Raw genomic sequence first — 21,833 nt, forward strand, 5'->3', positions numbered from 1 at the left:
ATGCAGTAAGTAGTGATTGCTGAGAAAAGGGGATTTTAAATCAAACTCAGTGATAAAACTGTAGCTTTGTATCTTACTAGCCGCTTAAGTACTGGCTTTCTGCTTCTCTATGTGTGTTTCTGCATAATGGCGGGTAAAAAAAAAAAAAAAAGACAGTATTTATCTAACAGTGGCAGGAAGATAGCTCAAGATCTGGCTGCTTTAGGCAACTGAGACTTTTTTTTTTTTTTTTGAGTATCTATAAATTTTAGAGGCTAAGGTCTGAACTGAGAGATAGAGCTATCTGGTGCATGCTTACTGTTCCATAATACACTCTAGCAAGTACAAAGAACCACTCTTTATTTAATCTGAGATAAGTCAGTTCAAAATGTACAGAAAAAGCAGTATAAATTTACAAATATACATCATCTGTTTTTACATTCTTCGATCATCAGGCTTTGTAGTAGTCCAGCTTTAAGAAATCCACATTCCCAATACCGTCTCCTCTCACCTTCGTTACTTTGCATCTGAATCTTGCAGTCCATATGGCTACATGATGGAGCTCTGTCCATGAGCTCTTTATCAGCCACAATCACTATAGCATGTGTAAACCCCATTACTTAACTATTCCTTTAAATCCATTTGGGGTCTCAGCAGACCTTCTTCCATTATTCTTTTTCTCTTCCACGTACCACCACTCATGTAAAATAGTTTTCTGAAAGTGAGAATTTTGCAGAGGCATGGCAGCAAATGTAAATATTAGCTATTGAGAACTGTGAGAAGGCTTGATGGAAGTTGCTACGGTAATAGTGCCATCAAGACAAAATGGCTCATGTTGCTGACAAAGATTGCATTGCAATTTAAAACTATGAAAAAAAAATAATAATGAGAATCATTAAAAATTACCTTTAAAATAAATAGGAATAAATAAAGCTATTTTAAAACCAGTGGAAACTTAATGCTCAATCTGCCTGATTTGTGGTTTTCAGTGAAGGCATTTCAAATAATTTAGTACAATAAATATCTTCAATAAATATAGTATGTTCAGGGCTATTTTCCTCCAGGATCACGCGAAGCATTTAAAAGCAGCAAAAAGAGAGCAGTCTGGCTTTTGTCTCTTCAAAACTTGTTTAGATGGGTGCTCTTATAGGAGTTGTTCTTCAGATTGTTGAACAGCTCTTTAGTGCCATTCTGCCACTGAAGAACGAGGTCCATAGGGGTTTTTCCATCCTGATTAAGATAAAAAGAGAAAGCAAGATCTAATTTCAGCTGGTGAATTTATTCCTTTATTCTTCCCTAAATATTTGTACAGTGTATCTGATGTGAGACCCTTCTACATGCACAGGATCAGATACTCTCATTCCTGAGATGAGTTATTTTGCCCTCCTATCTATTTCCTGTCTGTTCAGCCTCCTGATGAAATTTCCATATATGTGAGTGGGCCTATGCCGTGTTAGCAAACAGTGTGACTTGCAGAGCATGCCACTGTTTCTTTGGCTCCAGTCTAAACTGATTACAGATATGTTTAGGTGAAACCTCAGTAAGCTCCTCTGTTTGAGAATTTGGATAAGAGTGTGTGTGCAGGTTTAATTAAATCATGGACAACATCTAAATTAAACGGGAGCAACTTCACTGTGCAGACAAAGCCTGAGTGAGTACACTTTGTGCCTTTTGGGCTGTGTTCTTCCTCACTTTCATATCCAAGTGAGCGGTAACACTGGGAGTGGCCTTGCAGATTGGAGCAAGGACTGATTTCTTCCTTGCTTCTTCCAGGTATAGTTGATTGCTAATCAAAAGCATTGATTGGTGCTGGCTAAAATAGATTTCTGTTGTGATCTCAGTGGTGGCTGAAGCCCAGGAGCTTGCAGACAGCAACTGTGTGCATGGGTCTTTTTAATATAATATGTGAGTAAAACAGGGCGTGGTGGTCATTTAAGTTGCAGCTGATAGGTTGTGCTTCTAGTGTAGGTATTACTTTTTTTGTCTGTTCCCTGACCTCCCCCAAGTTGCCCTTTCCTGTGTCAGCTGTTCTGTACAGTGATTTAATTAATCTGTTCACAATAGTCTCTTCTAGCCTTAAAACCCATGAAGTTGCTCCGAAGGAAAACTTCTGAATTACTTACGCCATTCTTAATGGTAAGATCTGCCCCGTAGAGAATCAAAAGCCGGACCATTTTGTAGCGGTTCAGCCTGACAGCATCATGCATCGGCGTGTCACCTTCCTAAGGAGTGAGACAAGGGTCAGCCTGCGCCACGGACCAGGCCGCACTGTGTCACCAGGGGCTTTCATGGGGAAGTGGAGCCATGAAGACAGGCAGCAGCCCAGTGCTGAGGGTAAGGATCTGGTGGAACTTACTCTGTCTCTGGCATTGAGGTCTGCTTCGCAGGCAATGAGGTGCTCGGCGCAGTCGTACTGCCCTGTTCTCACAGCTACGTGCAGAGGGGTGCTGTGCAGCTGAGCGGGGAGAAACAGGAGATTTAGACTGGATATAAGGAAGAAGATTTTTACAGTAAGCATGGTAAGGCATTGGCACAAGTTGCCCAGAGAAGTAGATGTCCCATCCCTGGAAACATCTAAGGTCAAATTGGATTGGGCTCTGAGCAGCATGATGGAGCTGTGGGTGTCTCTGTTTGTTGCAGGGAGTCGGACTAGATGGCCTTTAAGGGTCCTTTCCAACTCAAATAATTCTATGAAGGCCATCGGTGACATTGAGCACAGAAAGATGGTACCAGAACAACCAGAAATTATCTTCTTGGGGCGCTTGTGGTCTCTAAAAAGTGGCTGAGCCCCAGAGGAACATACCTTGTCTCTTGCATTTCTATTTATTCCTTTGTCCAGTAAGAATTTCACAATATCCAGGCTTCCTCCCCGGCATGCCCAGTGCAGGGCAGTAGATTCAAGCTATGGCAGAAAAAAACACAAGTAATTTAATTCAGCATAATGCACAAAAAGAAGAAATTTAGCTAATTTGATCAAACTTCTAAATGAATTCAAAATCATTTTTCATGCAATTTAACTTAAAGCACTTTTCTGTGATTGTTGAGCCTCCGTCATCTAGCCCTCCACCTCTCCAACACCAATTTTCCCCCCAACCAAGCTCTGCTGGGAGGGCTGCCCCTTCCCTACAGGTCTTGCTCTGCTCACCATTCCTCTGATTGCTTACAGCACTGTGGGCATGGCTGGTTGAGTGATGGGAGTAAGACTGGTTGATGCCATCTATTTAGCAAACAAACTAAAGCTGGAAGTAGAGGAGTGAAAAAACAGCTGCAGAACGCTCATGGTCTGTGTTCAGCAGAGTGGATGTCTCTCCTGAGCACAAAGATTTCCTGGTGGAGAATGTATACTTTGCACTGAGTCCTCAATAGACATGTGGGACCCTGCTACCTCCAGTACCTGCTCACAGCCCGATGTGGTAGTCTGACCTCAGCTATTCTACCCTTCTTAGGGCTTTATGGTTTGTGGCAGTCTATTGGTGAACATGCTCCTCTAATTCCTGCATTTTCCTTCAACCATTTTGGCCCAGCAAGACAGACTCCTCCTGAAACCTCATCAGTGTTATTCTAAGGATAAACTTGAAAGACAGTGTGAAGTCTTTCTAGCGCTTTTCTTGTGTGTTTGTTTTACCAGTTACAAAACATTGAGCAAATTTTAAAGTACTTGTTAATGGACATACCATATCTTTCAGTTCTAGCAGGGCTCCAGCTTCCACCAACTTCTTGACCACCTCTAGATGTCCTTCAGAGCATGCCCTGTGCAATGCAGTGCGCTTGTACTGTCAATTAAAACAGCGCCAAGTCAGATATCAAATATGGCAAAAAGAGGTCTCTTTAAATCTTTTATCTCTACCTCTCTGGGATGATGGCAAATCCACATGTTATGCTGATTCGTTTTCAAGAGCTAATGCTTTCGAGACCTGAAATCTGCTAAATTTTAATAGCATCATAATAGCAGTGATCTGCCTACCCAGCATTTAAAAGGGTGTGAGGAATATCTGTAGTGTGGCATTAAAATGATGCCTTTTGATTCCTCCATCCAACACACTATGCTATATTTTGCAAATGCAGCTTGTGCATTATGGAGTACAAGGGCCAGCAGCATCACTTTTGTGTGTGTGTGTGTGTGTGAGTGTATTTCTGCAGACAAATTTCTTGTCTGTTCATCTGTAGCATTAGAAGAGCATCTGTTACAGAAAATTAGGGTCTCCTGGTCACCAGTATCTCTCTTTGAAATTTAAGGATTCTTTTGAAGTAATGTTACTTAGGAGGGTCCTAGCAGCCCCTTTATCGATAGAATACATAATACGTTAAAATTCCAGGGTTTATTTACACCCCAACCGACTCCCAATGCTTTTCTCCTCAAAACTGTGCATACTATAAAACCTACTGGTGAAAGCTAGTTTTGTTCTGTAATAAACTTTCTTGTGCAGCAGGCTGCAAAGTAAGAAGGAAGAGCATACCTCATCACAGACATTGGGATCCCCTTTGTCTGACAAGTATTTTTCAATTACTGGCAACTTATTCTCCAGTGCAGCTCTGAAGAACATGGCTATATCCACTGGCCCTGTCTAATGGAGAAAAATATACAGGAGGTGAATACAAGTGGCACAAAAGCTTGTTGGTCCTTTCCCAAAGGAGCTCACAGCAGAACTTACAATAACTTCTGGTTCGGGTTCCTTTAAAAGGGGAGCTTTCACTTTCCTGCATTTCTTCTTCTTCTTCAGCTGAATAATTTTTTCAAGGTCCTCCAAGTTTTCGAGTTTTGATCTCTCCTGTAGTTTTTTGATCTTCAACTGAAACAAATGAGGAGAAGTAGCACTTTGAGCTGGGATGGAACATACCTTCCCTCCAGAGTGGAAGGACAGTGGCCTACCATTCAGTTGAATTCAATTCAGACAGAGTTAACTTTGAAATTGTTGTTTTGTTTTGATTTGTATTGGGGCTATGGTTAATGGACCATTAGATTAAGTTGCTAAGTGTATGAGAAATTCTGTATCTTATACAGTTTTTTCATGCATCATTGTACTTCTTCCTAAATGCTTTCTTCAGCCATATGTTGTGGGATATCATGAGATTTTCTGGCCTGTGCAAGGCCAGGAGTTAAAGCAGCCCTGCAATCCCTTTTGGCCCAACAATTTAAGACATCTGCAGCTTATGAGGACTGGGAGGCCCCTGCAGGTTTAACTGACTTCCACAAATCATTTTGCCTTCAACCATTTTCATGTGGTAGCCACGGATTTATCTTAATCCTTTTTGATATAAAAAAAAAAACACGCATACCCTAAATGAAGTATGTGATTTATAACAATTTTAGCATTTCAATCAGTAAGAGCTGCATTTTGGTAAACTAGAAAAAATGTCACTGGTGTCCTTCAAGGGACAGTTCAATAAATGTTTAAGTCTCGTTCAAGCCTCCTTTGCTAAAGCATCCCTACATGAAGTGAGTATGGAGGACTGCTAGCATCAGTGACAAGTGTCTTGTCTTTACTGAAGTATAAGATTTCAGGTATCATGCAGTGTCCTGGGCTTTGGAAGAGTGATTCAAAATAAAGCATTATCTCATGACAAATTCTATCCTTTAAATAAATATATTTAAATAATATATTTGTAAATAAATTGATGAGGTCCTGCCACATGGTACATTTTTCTTTCCAGACGAATTCTTGTTCATGGGATCTGCTTCAGAGTTACTGCCTGCATCAGTCAACTGCAGGATTCAGCACATCTCTGCATTTGATGGGCATTTGGCACTGGGCACTTCCTTTGGCAGTGACTTCCTGGGGGCTTGTTTATTTGGCCTACCATGCAGGTATTTCTAACTTAGAAAAAGGCAAAACTTCATGGAGTGCTGAAGAAAGTGTATGAAAGATGATAAAAGCCCAAGTACAAAATCCGAGAGCCTACCTCTGCCTCATGTTTCTTCTGCTTCCCGGGAGCCATATCTACTTGGGTTGGTAGGTGATCGGAGGCTGTCTTTAGGTCATCTTGCTTCTCTAATTTTACGGCAGCTTCATACTCTCCAGTTTTGAAGTCCTCAGGGAGGAAGCTGCCAGTATCTTTATCATCAGTTTTCTTCCCAGTCACCTGTAAAGAAAATGTGTTATGAGCATCAGTTTGATGACCGCAGCAGGCACCCCCTGGGAACATGGGTCAGTGCGTGGCAGACTGACTGCAGGCCTCATTCAGCCTGTGCATGGATGAGTAGTGTATGTGTGGGTAGCTGGGGCAGGCTTGCTTGAGGCAAGTCTTCCACATTCCCAGAGCAACCCCCTGCTGGCATCCTCGGGGTTTGGGTCATGCTCATGAGGCCACCTTGCTGTAAGTCACTGCTCAACTGGCATTGAGCTGCTGCTGTGCTGACAAAAGCTATTGAGTTGTGAACGACATCTTTTTTGTTCAGAATTTTCTTGCATTTCCTCTCGCCGGCATGTGTCAGACCTATCAGTAAGCCGTAAAAGCCTCTGCTGGAAGGAGCCAACCTGAGCAGGCACCAGCACCCCATGAGCAAGGGAAATGAGATGCCAGAGTGGGAGGATATGCTTTCCCCTTGGGACCTTACAGTCTGGCTGAAACAGTGCAGTTAAATCAGGTTGCTGAGTAATTTCAAGGCTGATCTTACCATTGCTGTCAGTACCGAAGTCCCCATTTATAGCACTTGGCAAATGAATGTGAGGTAGCTGCTGTGCTGGAGCTGTGTGATGCTGTGCTGCAGCACAGCTCTTCATAGCTTTTGGAAATATTTTGGATGCTTTTTAAGTATGTTCAAAGAGATAACTTGTTAAACTTAGTGGATGATGAACTTTGATGAACTTAGGATGAACTCTGAGCGCGGTTCAGTAAATGAATGCTTTCTTGACTAGATTTCTATTCAATCGCCCTTGTAAAATTGTGTTTGTTACAGAATTTAATACTAGAGAAATTGTTAAGGCCTTGCCAAGAGTTTAGGATGGTACTGACTAGTCAGTGTATGTGAGTTTCATCTTAACTGTGCCATCTGGAGAAAAAAAATATTCCTGTGTAATGCTCCAGTGCTTTACTGGATTACTCCTCTTTCCCCAGTCTACTGATCATTGTTAGCCTGAACCCTGCCGTGGAAGGTTCTACTGCTTGAGATCTGGTTCAGATAGGGGTTTTCAAAACTTGTTATACCATGAGCAGCAGTGAAAATAGGTATTGTTAGTAATGCCTGTTGTTGACTTAAAAGTGGAAAGAGAATAATTTGGTTTCCCTGCATTGCTGTCTTTTCCCTCGTCTCTTACTGGATAAGAATTGTGAAGTTAGTAGCTCTACACATATATGTATGTCAATCAAGATCAAGGGAAAATACACGGCTAAATTTTGGTCATTCTGTACTTCCTGGTGAGTTATGTTCTGATGCAAAATTCAAATGACTGTGTAGTTATACCAGTGGCAAGCCCCCTTCCCTAGCAGAAGTTAGTGGAAATATAGTAGGATAATGAATTATAACAGATGCAGGTTTTGAGCACTTCATGCTGGTAACCTGCTCTGTCACCTCAGTTATCCACAAAGGCTGGTACAATGACAGTCTAGGAAGGAAAGTAATTACGAATAAATGAAAGAAGGTTGTACCTACCAGATCTTCTACTTTCATCATCATCATGTTTGCCAGTGTTTGAAGGCTGTACTCCCCTGTGGATGAATCTCCCAATGCTCAAGCTGGCTCTGCTGGGACCACCACGCTAGCTTTGCTTATATATCGTTGGGAAAGCTATGCTTGAATGAGATAATCTTCCAACCTTGGAATCCAAGTACGCCTGAAGACTTGCCAGCTGGGAGGTAGGCTTGCGCTCATTCCAGACATGTTAACTAGCCAGATCTAGTGTCGAGACCAAGCGGGGGGCGTCAGGAGGGTGACGGTGGCCGAGTCCCTCAGTCTGACCACACCGCGTATGTGCATCGGAATGAAATGTGAGCTCATCGTGCCTTTGGCCATGACCGCATGGCTCAGCAATGCGAGTCATCCTGTATTCCCAGTGCCCACTGGGACAGCTGTCTGTTGATGTAGCGCTATAGCTTCATCTTTTTTTTTTTTTTTTTTAAACTGACATTCAGATGACTGCAGGGTGCTGGGAAGGGTAAGTGGCTTATGTACAGTACTTGGAGTCATACCTTCCTGACAAGAGGATTGTGACCCCTTAAGTCTTGGAAAGCCATTCTTTTTATTGCTATTTATTCTGGGATGATAAACAGTTTTAGGGGAAAAGACTTTTCTCATCACGATGACAGTCTTCCATATTTGTTGGGAGGAATTTTCTGAAAGGATTACTAAACCAAAATGATGACTCTGGTGCTAAAAGGGCCTATGACATGAGAAGTTCCAATCAGTGTAACGTGTTGCAACAGTAAACTTTGCATTTTTCTGGGACACTGACAGTGATCATAAGCAAAATAATAAATTATGTCATATGCCAAAAAAGTAAAACTAATGCTGTTTTCTCAGACCATATTTTTCATTTGAATGCAAGAGAACAGGTGCACAGAAGAGACTTGTTCAGTTTTGGTGGTTAAGATGGGTTACAGAAATAAATAGTTTTTGGGTGTGTTTGGGGGTACAAGGAGTTATGGAGTAGTTTGGAAAAAATAAAGAGGTTTTCTTGTGTCATAAATCAGAATAGCCTGGAAGGAGGAGAATGAACACCAGCAGAAAGCAATCTTACAACAGGTTCAGGCACTAATTTCAGCATTAAGAGTGTGGATAAATGCCAAGAAAATCAGTTCTGCAGTGCTCAGAGACTGTATCTGGTGGGGCAGGAGCAGGACAAGTCACCTGACTGAGTCCATCTCAGGTGCTTCCAATGCAACATGTACATAGAACTCCACCGCATTAAGATGTAGCTATCTTGGGTGTTATCTCATTAGCATCATTAGCATGCTGTGTTCATGACACTGACCTTTCAAGGTGTCTCTCTTCTGAACTATTTACCAGTAATGTGAGTACATCCAAACTTGCCTTCTAGTGCCCATCATACCTATGCCCTCCCTTTCCCTGAAATGAAGCTGGACATCAGGTGGTTCCCTTACTACTCAGAATATATATGACATTAGAGGATGAGCCCCAGAACTAAAATAGAGTATGTGGCAGCTCGAGAGCCTTTCGGAACATTTTTTTCCAAACCTAAGTGGAGTCAGGATATCATTCCCAGAGATTGGTATGTCCTGAATCACTGCAGGGCCCTTTTTTGCAGCAGTGTTGTGCTCCTGCTACATGTATGTCTGTGATCAGAGGCAGCTCTGCTTAGCTTTTTCTTATCTGCAAATGTGCAGTAACAGATTATCTTGGTCTGTATTATTCTGTGAATCTTCTATGGGAGATAGTTTTGAAATCCAAAACCCTAGTAGGATGGCTGAAAAGATCACTTCTTGTTTAGTGGTAACAGATCACAGCAGAGAACTGACAGCCTGATATATAGAACTTGACCATCAAAACTTATCCAAGACAGTGTAAGTGGGTAGATCTTTCTCTGCAAATGGCCAGTGAATCCAGAGCCCACATGAGCTTTACACCTCAGTGTTCCAAAGGGAAACACAGACCCACTTCTCACATCAGCTGCCAAAAAAAACCCAGCCACATGCAACAATTAAAGCATCCAGTCTCTGCTGACTACAGAGAACCAAGAATAAAAGTGAATCTTCCTTGATAATCCTGATTTGCTGTGTAAAAAACAAAACCAAAAACAAAACCACACACAAAACTGCTGTAACGAAAGGTTACAATCTAAACTGACCAAATGCAATGCTTGTAAGCTGAATGTCATGGGAACCAGGATAATAATTCTGAGATAGCTGATATGAACCTGTGCATTTTTATTAAGACTCTAGCCCTGCTGTTTATTGCTATTGCTTAATGTTGGAAGGTGAAATAGCATAATGAGCTTGCAGCCTTGTGCTGGGCTGTAACCACTTAATCCCCTTTCAACAAGTGATTTCTTGCATCTCTGTTATGGTGGTAATAGCAGATGGTCAGTGGGAGATGTGTAACAGGAATCTGGAAAACACTTGCTGGTCTGCTAACGGATCTGCAATGAGCTGCAAGGTGAAGGCAATTTGTATTGCCACAAGAACTTTGCAGAAGAAAACACAAAAAGGCAGCAGGCCCGTTCCCAGATATCAAAGCAGATGTTGTCAGAGAGTATAAAGAATGCTTGTAAGTAATTTTTAAAGTTGTTAATAGTAGAGTGAAAGCTTTATGTGTGATACAAACAATATTAGCACTTTCTGTCAAGCGTATCACCATTGTGTTTTCGGTATTGTCACTGCTGTCCCAGCCAACAGGCACCTCCCAGCCCTCTGCCCTTGGCTCTGCCCTTGCACCCAAGGTGTTGCCTTGTGTGGTGCCTGACTGTCTCTGGCATCTCCTGCTGCCAGATAGGCAAGGCAGGCAGGCAGCAGGGGCTGGGACGTGCTTGTGCACTGCAGAGGGCATGAATCCAGCAACCCATGTTCTGTGAGTGTGCAGCCATGGGTAATGCATACCCAAAGGTACTCCTACGGAACAGTAACCCACAGCTTTCTCCTTCAGTGTGCAATGGCTTTTTTCTTTCTCTGAGTGCACATCCATACGTTACGCATATTCATACGCAATGGAGACTAAGTCATAGTATATTGCAGTACCTGTTTTTCTTTCTCTCTTTTAACTGTTTGATTTCCATAAAAGGCAGGAATTTATTTATCTAGCAAATAAACTCTTTGATATTTATCATCACCATGCAGTTTGGGAATATCGCTCAATCCCCTCACTTTTTCAGCACTCTGGTACATATGTACGTTTGATTCATTTCAATGATCAGGGAATTATTATATCACTGTTTAAACCAATTTTGAGACTTCTCATAAATGTATCTGTGGGTAAAATGTTGAAGAGAAACAAACTGTCTCCTTAGGAAAACAAACAAAATTGATTTCACCAAGGTATACAAAGTTTGTTTTAACTACAAAATTAGAGTATAAGAAATTAATAAATTGACAGTGGGATGTGATTATATATCAATTTGTTCATATTAGCTGTTAAAAAAGCAAAGCAGTTGCAGTCTGAGAGGTTGCTGCTCTGGGCTGCATAGTGCTCTGGTGAAACCCAAACCAGCAGTGAGTCACTAATTGCATCACTTACTGTAGTGCTTAAAAAAACCCTCCTCAGATGACATTAGGGCTGGGATTTCCACACAATCTGAAAAAATCAGTGATTTATATTTAATATCAAGGGGAGGGAATGTATCTGAGACCTTGAGCTCTATCACAATTGCACTTGTGCAGTATGTGTGAATCTGACTAGTTCACCAGAATGGTTCTCAGTTAAGCAGCAAAGTGCAGCTTAAGGCACCAGAACAGTTATCTGTCAGAGGGGTTATCTGCTGGCTGCACACTCGGCCTTTAGTCAGCAATGTTGGTCAAGTTGTGTGTATCCAGAACCTCTGCCAATGTTATGTTCACGTAACATCTTACTACATTTTTACGTGCTCAGCTGTGGCAACGGGGTTTGTTTGTGCCAATATTGAGTTGTAAAAAAGGTTTATGCCATTCATAAATACTGCAGAACAACTTCAATCAGTCAGAAAAGGAAAACTAGAGGGCTGCAGAACAAGTTTTCATCTATACAACGTGAGAGTGCTTTGAAATCCTAGTCATGGTGATAATCTAGCAGGTACCCAGGCTGGCAACTACTCTGCAGTGAAGCACATCTAGTGCTTTTGACTAGCAATGGAGAATTCAGCTTCATTCCAAAATGACATTTTCTGCCTTTCCCTCAGTGTTTTATTTTGAATTTTACACTGTCTAAATTAGAGCCTCCCATACTGAATCTTGTTCTATGTTTGCCTGAGACCTTGTAGGTACCACTGTCCCAAGTATGATACCTTTTTTTCTTTGTAAGTGTAAGGGGATGCTCTAGTTCTGGGTGATACGAACATCTCTCTGAAGTGCTTCAGGAAGATGTGCCAGTGCTCTTTTGAATGCTATCCAGAGTATCTACTGTTTTATGTTTGGGCACAGCATTCTACTAGCATCTGTTTGTCTTTGAATACTTTCAAGTATTGCATCCAAGCGCTGCACTTCCCTGTTGCACTGGATTACAGTATGCATTGAAACAATTAATCTAGCAGAATTCCCAAATGTCTCTCCAGGCAGAATAAACTAGGCAATAGTCATAACATGCTATAGCAGGAAGGACCTTGGGATATCATCTCTTTCCACACTTATACTCCAAACAGGGCCTGAAAGCTTCTAAGGACAGAGATTTCATAAGCTCTCTGGTCATCCTGCTCCAATGCCTGATTATCCCGATAGCAATTTCTTTTCTAATATACAGTTGAAACTTCCCCCATTTCAACTTATGATCATGGTCTCTCTCTCACCTCCTGTAGATGTCTGTATCGAACCTGGCTCTGCCTTCTTCACAAACTCTTCTTACGGTGCTACAACATATCCTTGGACTTTCTCTTCTTCAGGCTAAGCAAGCCCAGTTCCTACAGCCATCTCTTCCATTGTAAGTCCTCCAGTTCCCAACCATCTTGGGACTGATCTTACACCATTATTTGGACACGTGATGAAAATACTAAACAATGTTGGGCCAGGAACTGATCCTTGTGGGAATCTGCTGGAAATAGTTCCACTCGTTTGCTCTCTGCACTGAGACTGACATGCTGCTATTTGTCAGGGAGCCAGCTCTTAGTTCTTCCAAAGTGCATCCTTTTAATTCCATATAATGCATGCTTTTTAATCATACCAACCCATGCTATGAGTGAAATGCTTTGGCAAGTCTCTAATAAACTGCAGTAACACACATGCTACTCTCAACAAAACCTGTCATGGTGTGGAAAGAGACTTGTTTAGCAAGGCCTGCTTTACACCCAACCATGTAAATTGGCATTCACTGTATTTGAAGGGGTCCAATTCTTTCTTGATTAAGTTTTGGTTAATCCTTTCCCGTGTTTTCCTCTAATCATCTTTATTTTTCATTTTCAGCCATTTGGAATAACTTGGGAGCAAAGGAAAAAAAAAAAAAGTGTCAGATAATGGACTTGGAAAAAGCCCCGTGTCCTCTCTAATGCATCAAAATATTAAAGGAGTCTGTTGTGTCACTTTGGGATGGACTTCTGTATTCCATTTCATTTCAGGAAAAAGTGTAGGCAGTGCATGAAAGAGGAAGAAAGAGGAGCAACTAATCTAAATTGGTTTCTCTGGGCCTAGAAACTGCAATGCATTAATCTGCAGGCACTGTTTTTAGTTTGTTGATATTTCAAAAGAGAAAATACCAAATACTTCCCCCACAGCAATTTTCTCTCAGCAGAGGCATCTTCACACCAGCGCCAGGTGGAAAAGGTGAATGTGCTGTAGGCCTTTGTTCCCCAAATTTCACTTAAGTCTGTTAAAGAATGCAAAAAGTCACTTGCCACTGCCAAGCTAACTCTTGCTGAGCCTGAGCTAGGCCCAGACTCTGCCTGTATCTAACACACATCCCACACACAAAACTTCTATCAACTTTGCTTTTTGTGTGTCTCTTCAGACTCACCCACCTTGTCAGACAACCAAGGGTTCTCAACAGGTGACTGCCAGTGGTGTTCCCATCAGAACAGAAAGAAGAGGTCATTGTGTTCTCTGATGCTTTGATCCAGATCACAGCATTGTCTTTTTGCTAAGTGATTGGCCATTCAATCCTGCTGAGTAGTCCTGTGTTTTTATATCACATTATATTATAAAGAGAGGAAAGGGCATCACTTCCTCATTCAGCAGCAGGAGTGGGAGAGCTAGAGGAAATCAGAAATCATTCAGACCACTGCCAAGAAATGTGCATGTAGCCCAGTTTTGATGAGTTATTTTGTGTTTGGATTTTTTTTTCTAATATCTTTCTCCATTTCTCCATTTCTCAATTTGAGGCAGGAAATGGAAAAGAAATAATGAAACATTTCACATCCACTTGCCTCCTGGCCTTCCTGTGTCCAGGAAGTTTAGGAAATCTTAGACTGATGACCAACTTTGCCTGATTTCCAGCTCAAATAGATCTAGGAAATTCTTTTATCTCACTTCCAGTGTTCTTGAGCTTTATTTTCAAAAGGTCAAACTCATGGTCACAGCCAAACTCAGGTATTTGCACATGTTTTATTGGCATGCCTGAGTTACTACATCTTACTGTACAGATGAATTTGTGATTGTCCTCACTACTTCCTGTTAGGCTTTCCTTGTTTCGTGTTGGATCATAGAAGGCAGAGGAATTTCCCCCACCCCTCCTTTGAGGTGGGGATGAAAGATTTCATTTTAAAAATAATTGATATTTGTCACCTCCTCTCAGAAGTCATCACCAGCTGATCCAGAGACCTGCACAGATAGTAAGAATAGTTTTCTTGATGAAAGCCAGGCAATCAATCAGCAACTAGAGAAAAATATTGCTAATTCATTCTGAAAAGAGCCAAAACAAAAAGCCACGTGTTTTTGAAGCTCTACCCAGCAGTTATAATGCTATTGGTGTATGCTCTTCGTGTTTCACTGCAATGGTCATTTCATTTTAGAGGTTCACTGCTGTACGCAGTTTCTGTCCCAGAAGCACAAACAGTGAATTTGTGGTACTAGCTCTAGTAAATCTAAGGAAATGGATCCCAAGAACATATTTCCACTCCCTCAGCTTAATGCCTCAGATTTCATGGAAAATGTTATAGCTCAATGCTAATGATGTTGGAAATGGTGCTGCTTTCACAAGGGTTTTTTAAAGGAGGAAGAGCACAACCGTATCCGCCATAAAATGTTGATGGCAAGATGAAAACATCTTCTCATTGGAAATGAATGTCTGGTAAAATGAGCTCTCAGAGCATTGCAATATCACTTACAGGAATACATTGTAGCTGACAAGCAGACCTCCAGCCTGTTGAACCAAGTGAATTTAATACAAGTAAAATTTTAGAACTGTCACTGCCAGTTGATTAAGAAGTAAAGTCAACTATTAAACATAGTCTGCAAGTGCAGTTAACTTTCTACTTATGATTTCTACAACCAGGAACAAGTGGGAGAAAATAGTAGGTTTTACCTTAAGGTGAGAAATGTGTAGATGAATCAGTTCAAGGATGTGAACTTATAAGGCTGTAATACAAGATTTGAGTTTTACTATCTGAGTGTATTTTTTCAGAAGTGTGGAATAGTCATGTGAAGACAATTTTACCAAAGATAGAATTACTAATTGATTGCAGCATTAAAATGCTCAGATTTGGAGCAGACTTTTCCTTTCTGCATGAGGCACCTGCAAAAACTGCAGCCCAAGAGTTGCTGAAGAATGTGTGTTGGATTACCCACTTTTCTGGTGCTGGAAGGGAACAATCAGAATGTATATTTCCACACAAGGTACAAGTTAACAAAAAAGCAGCCTTCACATTTCAGATAAGATGATGGAAGGATATTCACATTTGTAGCAACTTCTGACTTTATTGCTTAATTTTCCACTGACCTTTAAAAAAACTGATTTTTTTTTTCTACTGAGCTGTAAACAGTAGTGTGCATATGTTCATTATATCCTAGGGCAAGAAAAGACTGTAGAAAATAGATGAAACCAAATCCAATTTTGCTTTTCTTTATTACAGAATTATTGGTGTATGCATAAAAATAATGGTTGTGTGTTTATTTGGTGGCTGGTTGTAACAGAAGTAAGACATTGAGAACGTTGTTTTTATTCCTGAGTGGCCAGAAGGAACTCATAAATAATACTGGAAAGAAAAAAACTTAGTATCTCAAGTAAGGGGTTAAAATGTGTTGCTGTTGTTGTTTTTAATTACAGTTGTACATATGAGAATGGCACTTGTTAATCTCCTATCAAAGGGTTCTATTTTTCTTTGATCTAACTATAATTTATTGAGAGCAGTTGCCACAGGCATCTGTAATCCAGCATTAATCCCTGTATGCATTCCATTCTGTTCTGTGCTGGCCTTTTTCCATCCACTGTGGTGAACGTATTCTCCCTTTTGTCTGTATGTGCATCTCCCATTTGTCTCCATTGGAGACTCATGTACTCACATACACACAAATTGTCCCCTTGAGTGCACATTTTCTTTGTATTTTATTTCACGTGTTCATTAATTAATGTGATTCATTGCTACCAAGGGAGTTGTCACTTGTACATATTAATGGAGCCTTCAGAAGTGAGGAAAAAACAAACATTTTCTTGTTGTTGTTATCTAACAACAATGGTAGGGACACATGGTAGCAGCTTTCCCAGAGTGATAGTGTTTCATCCACAGCTGCAGGAGATTTTTATAAGAAAAGATTAAAAAAAGAAAGTTTTGAACCTCATATTGAGCAGGAAAATGGTGTAACTTCTGCCGCCTTTAAATGCCAAGGTAAGTGGGATGGGCAGTTCTGAAGCAGTCCCATACTTGTCCTGTACTTGCAGGGAGGTGCTGATCATTCTTACGTAGAAGAAGAATTTTGCATGAGTAGACTGCCCCAAAGCCATTGAATTGAATCAGAAACAGAATTACTCCAGTGGAATGTACATTTCTGAAGACTATTTTTAATGCACTCAGAGACTAATGTATCCATTTGTTATTAAAAATAAAACCAAGCGGCCATCAGAAATTGCAAGGAACTCAGGTGTCAGCTTGGAATCAGTTAACTTCTAGGTTCTCAGCCTGAGTTCTGTAAATAGCCTCCATGTTCATAATGCAGTTACAGTCGTGTGGAATCACTCCTTGTGGTATCTTGGGAGATTTTAAGTGTAAGCCTACAGATATGTAACTGAAGAGATGAATAGTCAAGAAATTTTATGACTAAGCTAAATTACCACACCATGTTAATTGAGTAATGATAGGCATAGCCATCCATACAACCTCCATGTTAGGCATACTGACATGTTGATCTAGACTGTGACACTCCTAGCTCCTCAGCTCCCCAGGGTGACTTACCATATAAAAATCTGCATGTTGGCTTGGCTTAAAGAAACATCTGATGCAGGAGTTTTTTCCTATTTCACATTTTCCATGGTAACATAGATTCTTTCCAGAGATATAACATAAAGAGAGCTGATAAAGTTTACATAGCGCATTCTGAAGACTCCTCACTTCCCCAATGACAAGTCACTGCTTACCTTGAAGAAGCTCTTTAAAGCTGCTATCACGCTATTACAGGTGAACCAGTTAAAAAAAAAAAAAGAGGTGTTCAGTAAAAAAATAATATTCACACTTATATTTCATCTGTAGCACCTTTCTCTCACATGTCTGTTGCCATTTCTTATCTGTGCTAGAGAGCAGAGGCTTAGTTAGGACCAAGACATGTGATGACACATGACTCACCTTCTTCACCCACTTTTCACTCAGGTGGCTTCTCCATGGGAGACAGTTACATGTAGCTTCAGGTTGCATTAGCAGTTTATGAGCCAGAGAAAAACAGGTACTCCAAGACTTGCAGAAGACTTCCCATTTTCTTTGTGTTAGAAACTGCCTTTCTGGATTTAGAGGCCAAGTGCCATCCCATGTATTATGGATTATCAATCTCGTCTTGTTCTTTCAGTGCAGACAGTTTTCTGAGGAAGAAACAGGCCAATGATGAGCATGCTTGGATGATCTTTCTAGTTATAGAAGAGAAGTAGAGCTTGAGAAAATAGACTGATGTAGAGGATGGAAGATCCAACTTCATGAGAAATAATCTTTTATTGGAAAAAAAGAAAGCGGCAACAATGAAGAGCTTGATGAGTACTTTCTCTTAGGCATGCATTTTCTTTGAAGTGGTTACTTCAGTGGTTACAGAATTTCTTGACATAAAACTGGGAACTAATGCAAGCATGTGCTATGCTCCATTGACTTTTGATCTGAGAAAAAACCACTGTTCAACATTAAATGATCTTATGTTTACTTACAGGCTGGACTCAAATCTGGACTCATGTTCTTCCCCAAACTGCTGAGGAATAAAATCTATTTTGAGAGGTACCTGAGAGGTAATGGAAAGCCCACTCTGAACATAGGAATTGTTTCATTTCAGCATTTATCAGGAATTTTCTGTCACAGACCACAAGGTGCATCCTTGTGAAGGAGCAAATAGCAGCCTGTCTGGTTTCTTTATGAGCAGATGGTTTCCACTGCCTACTGACAGGCTTTGAAATACTGAGCGCTAATCACGGTGTAAGGACATGCCAATTTCATCTTGACATAAAGCATAAATTGGATAAATTCAGCCTATATAGAGAGTTGATACATGCAAGTGAATTAGTGGAGTATGGATTGTTGAAGCATAAGGAGACTAATGAACTATTAGCCACAGACAGGAATGTTATCCCAGATAAAAAAACAAACATTAGTATGCAATCAGTACTGAATGACCAGTTGCTGCTAGTAGGGTCTATAATTCTGTACCTGTCAGAGTAGTCGAAAAGAGTTTGTAAAACCAAAATGTTCAAACCTAGAATTTTATATTTTATTTATATTCTTGTACTTCCAGCATTCCATTCAAGCAAATAAGTCAATTTTTTTAATAATGAACTTACAGTTTTACCTGTGGATTATCTGTACCTCAAGTTACTCTCTGTTTTTCTGTTTTCAGGTAGTAAGCTATCCAGAACATAACTTTCATGAGTTGAAGGCAATAGCTTAAAGAGTTGTCAGCCCCTTGAGATGCCATAAGTGAGTGTGAAGCTTTCCCCATAATCAGCTCTTGCCTCAAACTGGCTAAAAACCAGCTGGCTGAGCTAGTATATCCAAAACAGACATGGTGCTAACAGAAAAAGCCCCTGAGCTATTCTGTTACTACATACGAGCACCATCATTTAAAAACAAATCCCCAAATCATCTGTTAGTCTCCACTGGCTTTTGATAGCCCAATAACCACAAAATAGGGACCACCTTCCAGTAGGTTGTGCTATATGTTTACTGGATTTGTTACAGTTTGCCCCAGTTCACTTAAGATGACAAACAACCATTTTACCCTCTCTTTGACCAGCACACAGAAAATATATCTCACTTATGTCCTGACAGCTGTGAGCTGCCAGCCAGTGAGGTGGCTCATGAAGAGATATCATACGAGGGAGAACATCCTATAGAAGGCATTGCTAGGTGCATTAATGACAACAGACATCACCATTTTCAAGTTCATATCCTGCCTCTGCATCAAAAGTAGGCCAATGTTTGTCCAAAGCCAACGGAATACAAAAACTCAGCCAGAAGATTTTGCTGACAGGAACAAGATAGTAATATCAGTTCTGCTCAGGGAAGAGAAATGAGAGCATCTGTGCTTGTTCTGTGCATGGATGAGCTTCCTCGATCATCTCTTCCTAGCTTGCAAGGACAGCTAGCTTCTAGATTTTTGTGAGGCTGAATGACTGTAATGATCTCGTCAATCTTAGCATGCTTCCTCCCACATTAGGATGGCTTGAGCATGAGGGATGAAAGGGAATAGCTGCTAACAGTATCTTCAAAAGGACACGAGGTTTTCGTTAGACATAATAGTCCCAAGGGAGAAAGAGGAATCAAGTAATTGTGAAAAGTACCAGTCAGAAATGGACAAACTTAGCTGCTGTGAGGGGCTGAACATGGAGCTGGGAACACCCATCCCCACCAGAGCAAGGCAACACCACCTCCGCAGCTGTGCTCTCATGGGGCCACTAGGACCAGGCAAAATACGTGGGGTCAGAAGCTTATAGGGACTGGGGACTATAACCTCAGCAACTGCTGGCTCTCCCTTCTCTCTGTACATACAGGAATGCAAACCCTTCACACCACAAACTATTCGCAACTGCAGCTGCTACGTATTCATAACAAATGTCTGATTGCTAAAATTGTGTGCTGTGAACAGTGTCATCTTTCGTGTCGCACAGGGACAACTATGTATTCTCCTCTGTGGCTGGGATACTGAGCTGTCACTCTGGAGTCATCCAGGCTCCTGGGCCAGGAGCTGCTGTTACCAAGCAGGGAGGTCATGCCGCTGCTGATGCCTCCTTTTACCCAGGGGCTGGATTCTAACGTTACAGGCATTACCAAACCTTATAGATTATGGATAGCTTCCAGAGCCAGATATCTGCCACTGTTGCCTCACTGCATCACAGCCATTTGCAGCCAGAATTGCAAACCACTCAAAAAACCACCAGAGTGTGCAGGGGTCAGAGTGCAGGCTGGTTACAAAGCGATGCCTTCCACACTTAATGCCTGGTACATTCATGTGTGCTGATCTCTGCACTGCAGAGGATCCAGAGCCCTTGGGACACTTCAATCCAAGCACAAGTGGGTAGTGGCACAGTTGTTCTGACCATGTGTCATGTTCAGGCACATCCTGGATGTCCTGGACTTAATAAAACATTTGGTTGCTGCATGCACAGTGACAACTTGGCTGTGATTTCCTGGTGCTTATCAGCCAACTAACTGGGAGGTTTCCTCCTGAAGCAGTAGTCTGGCACACACAGTAACCAAATCTGATTGTCTGTCTTTCATCTTTCTCAAACTCCAAATCTAGGTTTGATGGTCAGTTTTGAACTCAGAACCAAAGGCTCCTTCAGATGAGAAGGAAGCATCACTTGGTTTCTCTGCTTTGTGGCTAAAAACGATGGACACACTGCATTACCAGCATCTAACTTTAAAAGTTTCTGGGATAATTTTTAAAATGAAGAGAACTCCCACAAGATTTCCTTCTTGTTTACAAGACAAACACTCCCACAAAATAAATCCAGCAGTTAAGGGGAGTGGCGGGGGAAGCTGAGCAGCACTAATTCTTAATTTGACTAGCAACGTCATCAGATGAAAATACCCCTAGTGTATCTGTATCTCATGATGTGTTGTTGTTCCATAGTACTCTGCACTGACTGTGGTCTATGTGTTGATGACCAGATGGACCAGAGCAAGTTTGGAGAGCTGTAGGATCAGTGTAAAGAGGCACAACAAGGTCTTTTATCAGATAAGAGAATGGCCTCCTCCTGAAATGGAGTTTAAGTGAGACATGTAGAGGATCTGAGGGTATGGCTTTCATGCACATGGGAAGGATCCTTCCCCATTGATGATGGTGCTGAATCTGCATTTATGAATGTTCTGAATAGATCATGTTAGGTGGGAATGAAATTCATTCGCAATTACATTTCAGAAATTGGCACAACATGATTCAGCATGAATAGTGCTATACTAAAAATAAAAGAAACGGTGGTTATGGAAACCATACATTACTCTTAGCTATTCCTCTACTATTCCTTTTCTATGTTTCTCTTATGGTCTTTCTAATAGTGAAATTGAGCTTTTAGTCCGTACCCTCTAATCCATGATACCATATTCTAGCATTCTACAACCTTCTAACTAAATCCTTTCTTACCTTACATCATTTATATTCTCCATCTCTCACCTACATGTTTGGAACCATTTGAGGAATAGTAAATATGTTCATACCACAACACAAAAGACATACATCCACAGGGCTGCAGCACGTGGGTAATTCTGATATTAATTTACAAATCATGATGTTTTCCTTTATGACAGCATGATTTTATATAATCTATTAACATTCATACCATAACTTCTTAAAGCATTTGGAAACATCTCTACTTGTGGATTATTTTTACAGAACTGTGTAACAGTTTATTAGAATACTGAGATGCTATTGACCATCCAAATGCAGCATAAAGATGTTCATCACAGATACTTAGACTCATAACAAACTTCACAAGACACCACTAACTGTGTCCTTTTGTTTTAAATCCCTGGCACCCCCGCACACTGCTAGCAGGCTGTGCTGAACCCACAGGTGTTCCTGTTTAGGATGCCTACTTGCTGCTCTTTTGGCAGGCAATGAAAAAGAGGAGGGCAGGGGACAGATGGGTTGTATGGAGTGATCAGTAACATTCTTACATCTGAGCTGAAGTAAGTGCTGTCTTTGTTCTGAGCTCTGATTGAGGGAGAGCT

The 21,833-nt window shown here is 41.1% G+C and overlaps 1 protein-coding gene and 1 long non-coding RNA gene across 4 annotated transcripts; one reads left to right on the forward strand and one right to left on the reverse strand.

Annotated features, from left to right (window-relative positions):
• Window positions 1–322: 322 nt before the first annotated feature.
• Window positions 323–7,734, reverse strand: ANKRD1 (ankyrin repeat domain 1). Of its 2 annotated transcripts, none has more exons than XM_010714539.4 (9): window positions 7,571–7,734; window positions 5,881–6,060; window positions 4,632–4,769; window positions 4,437–4,544; window positions 3,654–3,752; window positions 2,783–2,881; window positions 2,336–2,434; window positions 2,103–2,201; window positions 323–1,209 (listed from the first exon to the last, which is right to left on the reverse strand). In XM_010714539.4, exons 1-9 carry the CDS (start codon window positions 7,595–7,597, stop codon window positions 1,099–1,101), a joined length of 960 nt encoding a protein of 319 aa, XP_010712841.1. In that variant the 5' UTR covers window positions 7,598–7,734; the 3' UTR covers window positions 323–1,098. The 2 variants fall into 2 exon arrangements, with proteins under 2 accessions (XP_010712841.1, XP_085085248.1); XM_085229122.1 differs by having other exon boundaries at window positions 7,567–7,704.
• A 229-nt stretch (window positions 7,735–7,963) lies between these two features.
• On the forward strand, window positions 7,964–15,580 carry LOC146543870 (uncharacterized). Of its 2 annotated transcripts, XR_014884616.1 has the most exons (3): window positions 7,964–10,141; window positions 12,354–12,475; window positions 12,955–15,580. It is a non-coding gene; the product is annotated as an uncharacterized LOC146543870 (long non-coding RNA). The 2 variants fall into 2 exon arrangements; XR_014884615.1 differs by having other exon boundaries at window positions 7,964–12,475.
• Window positions 15,581–21,833: the final 6,253 nt, after the last annotated feature.

Source organism: Meleagris gallopavo, chromosome 8 (genome assembly GCF_905368555.1).
Source record: "Meleagris gallopavo chromosome 8, MGAL_WU_HG_1.1, whole genome shotgun sequence".
In the NCBI taxonomy this organism is placed as follows: Eukaryota; Metazoa; Chordata; class Aves; order Galliformes; family Phasianidae; genus Meleagris; species Meleagris gallopavo.

Excerpts from the sequence above, each read along its gene's own strand:
- ANKRD1 (XM_010714539.4), bottom strand. The coding sequence starts at position 7,597 with ATGATGATGATGAAAGTAGAAGATCTG. Across the intron at positions 2,882-3,653 it reads TGCTAGAACTGAAAGATATG|CTTGAATCTACTGCCCTGCA; the intron begins GTATGTCCATTA and ends TTTCTGCCATAG. Across the intron at positions 1,210-2,102 it reads ATCTTACCATTAAGAATGGC|GATGGAAAAACCCCTATGGA; the intron begins GTAAGTAATTCA and ends TATCTTAATCAG.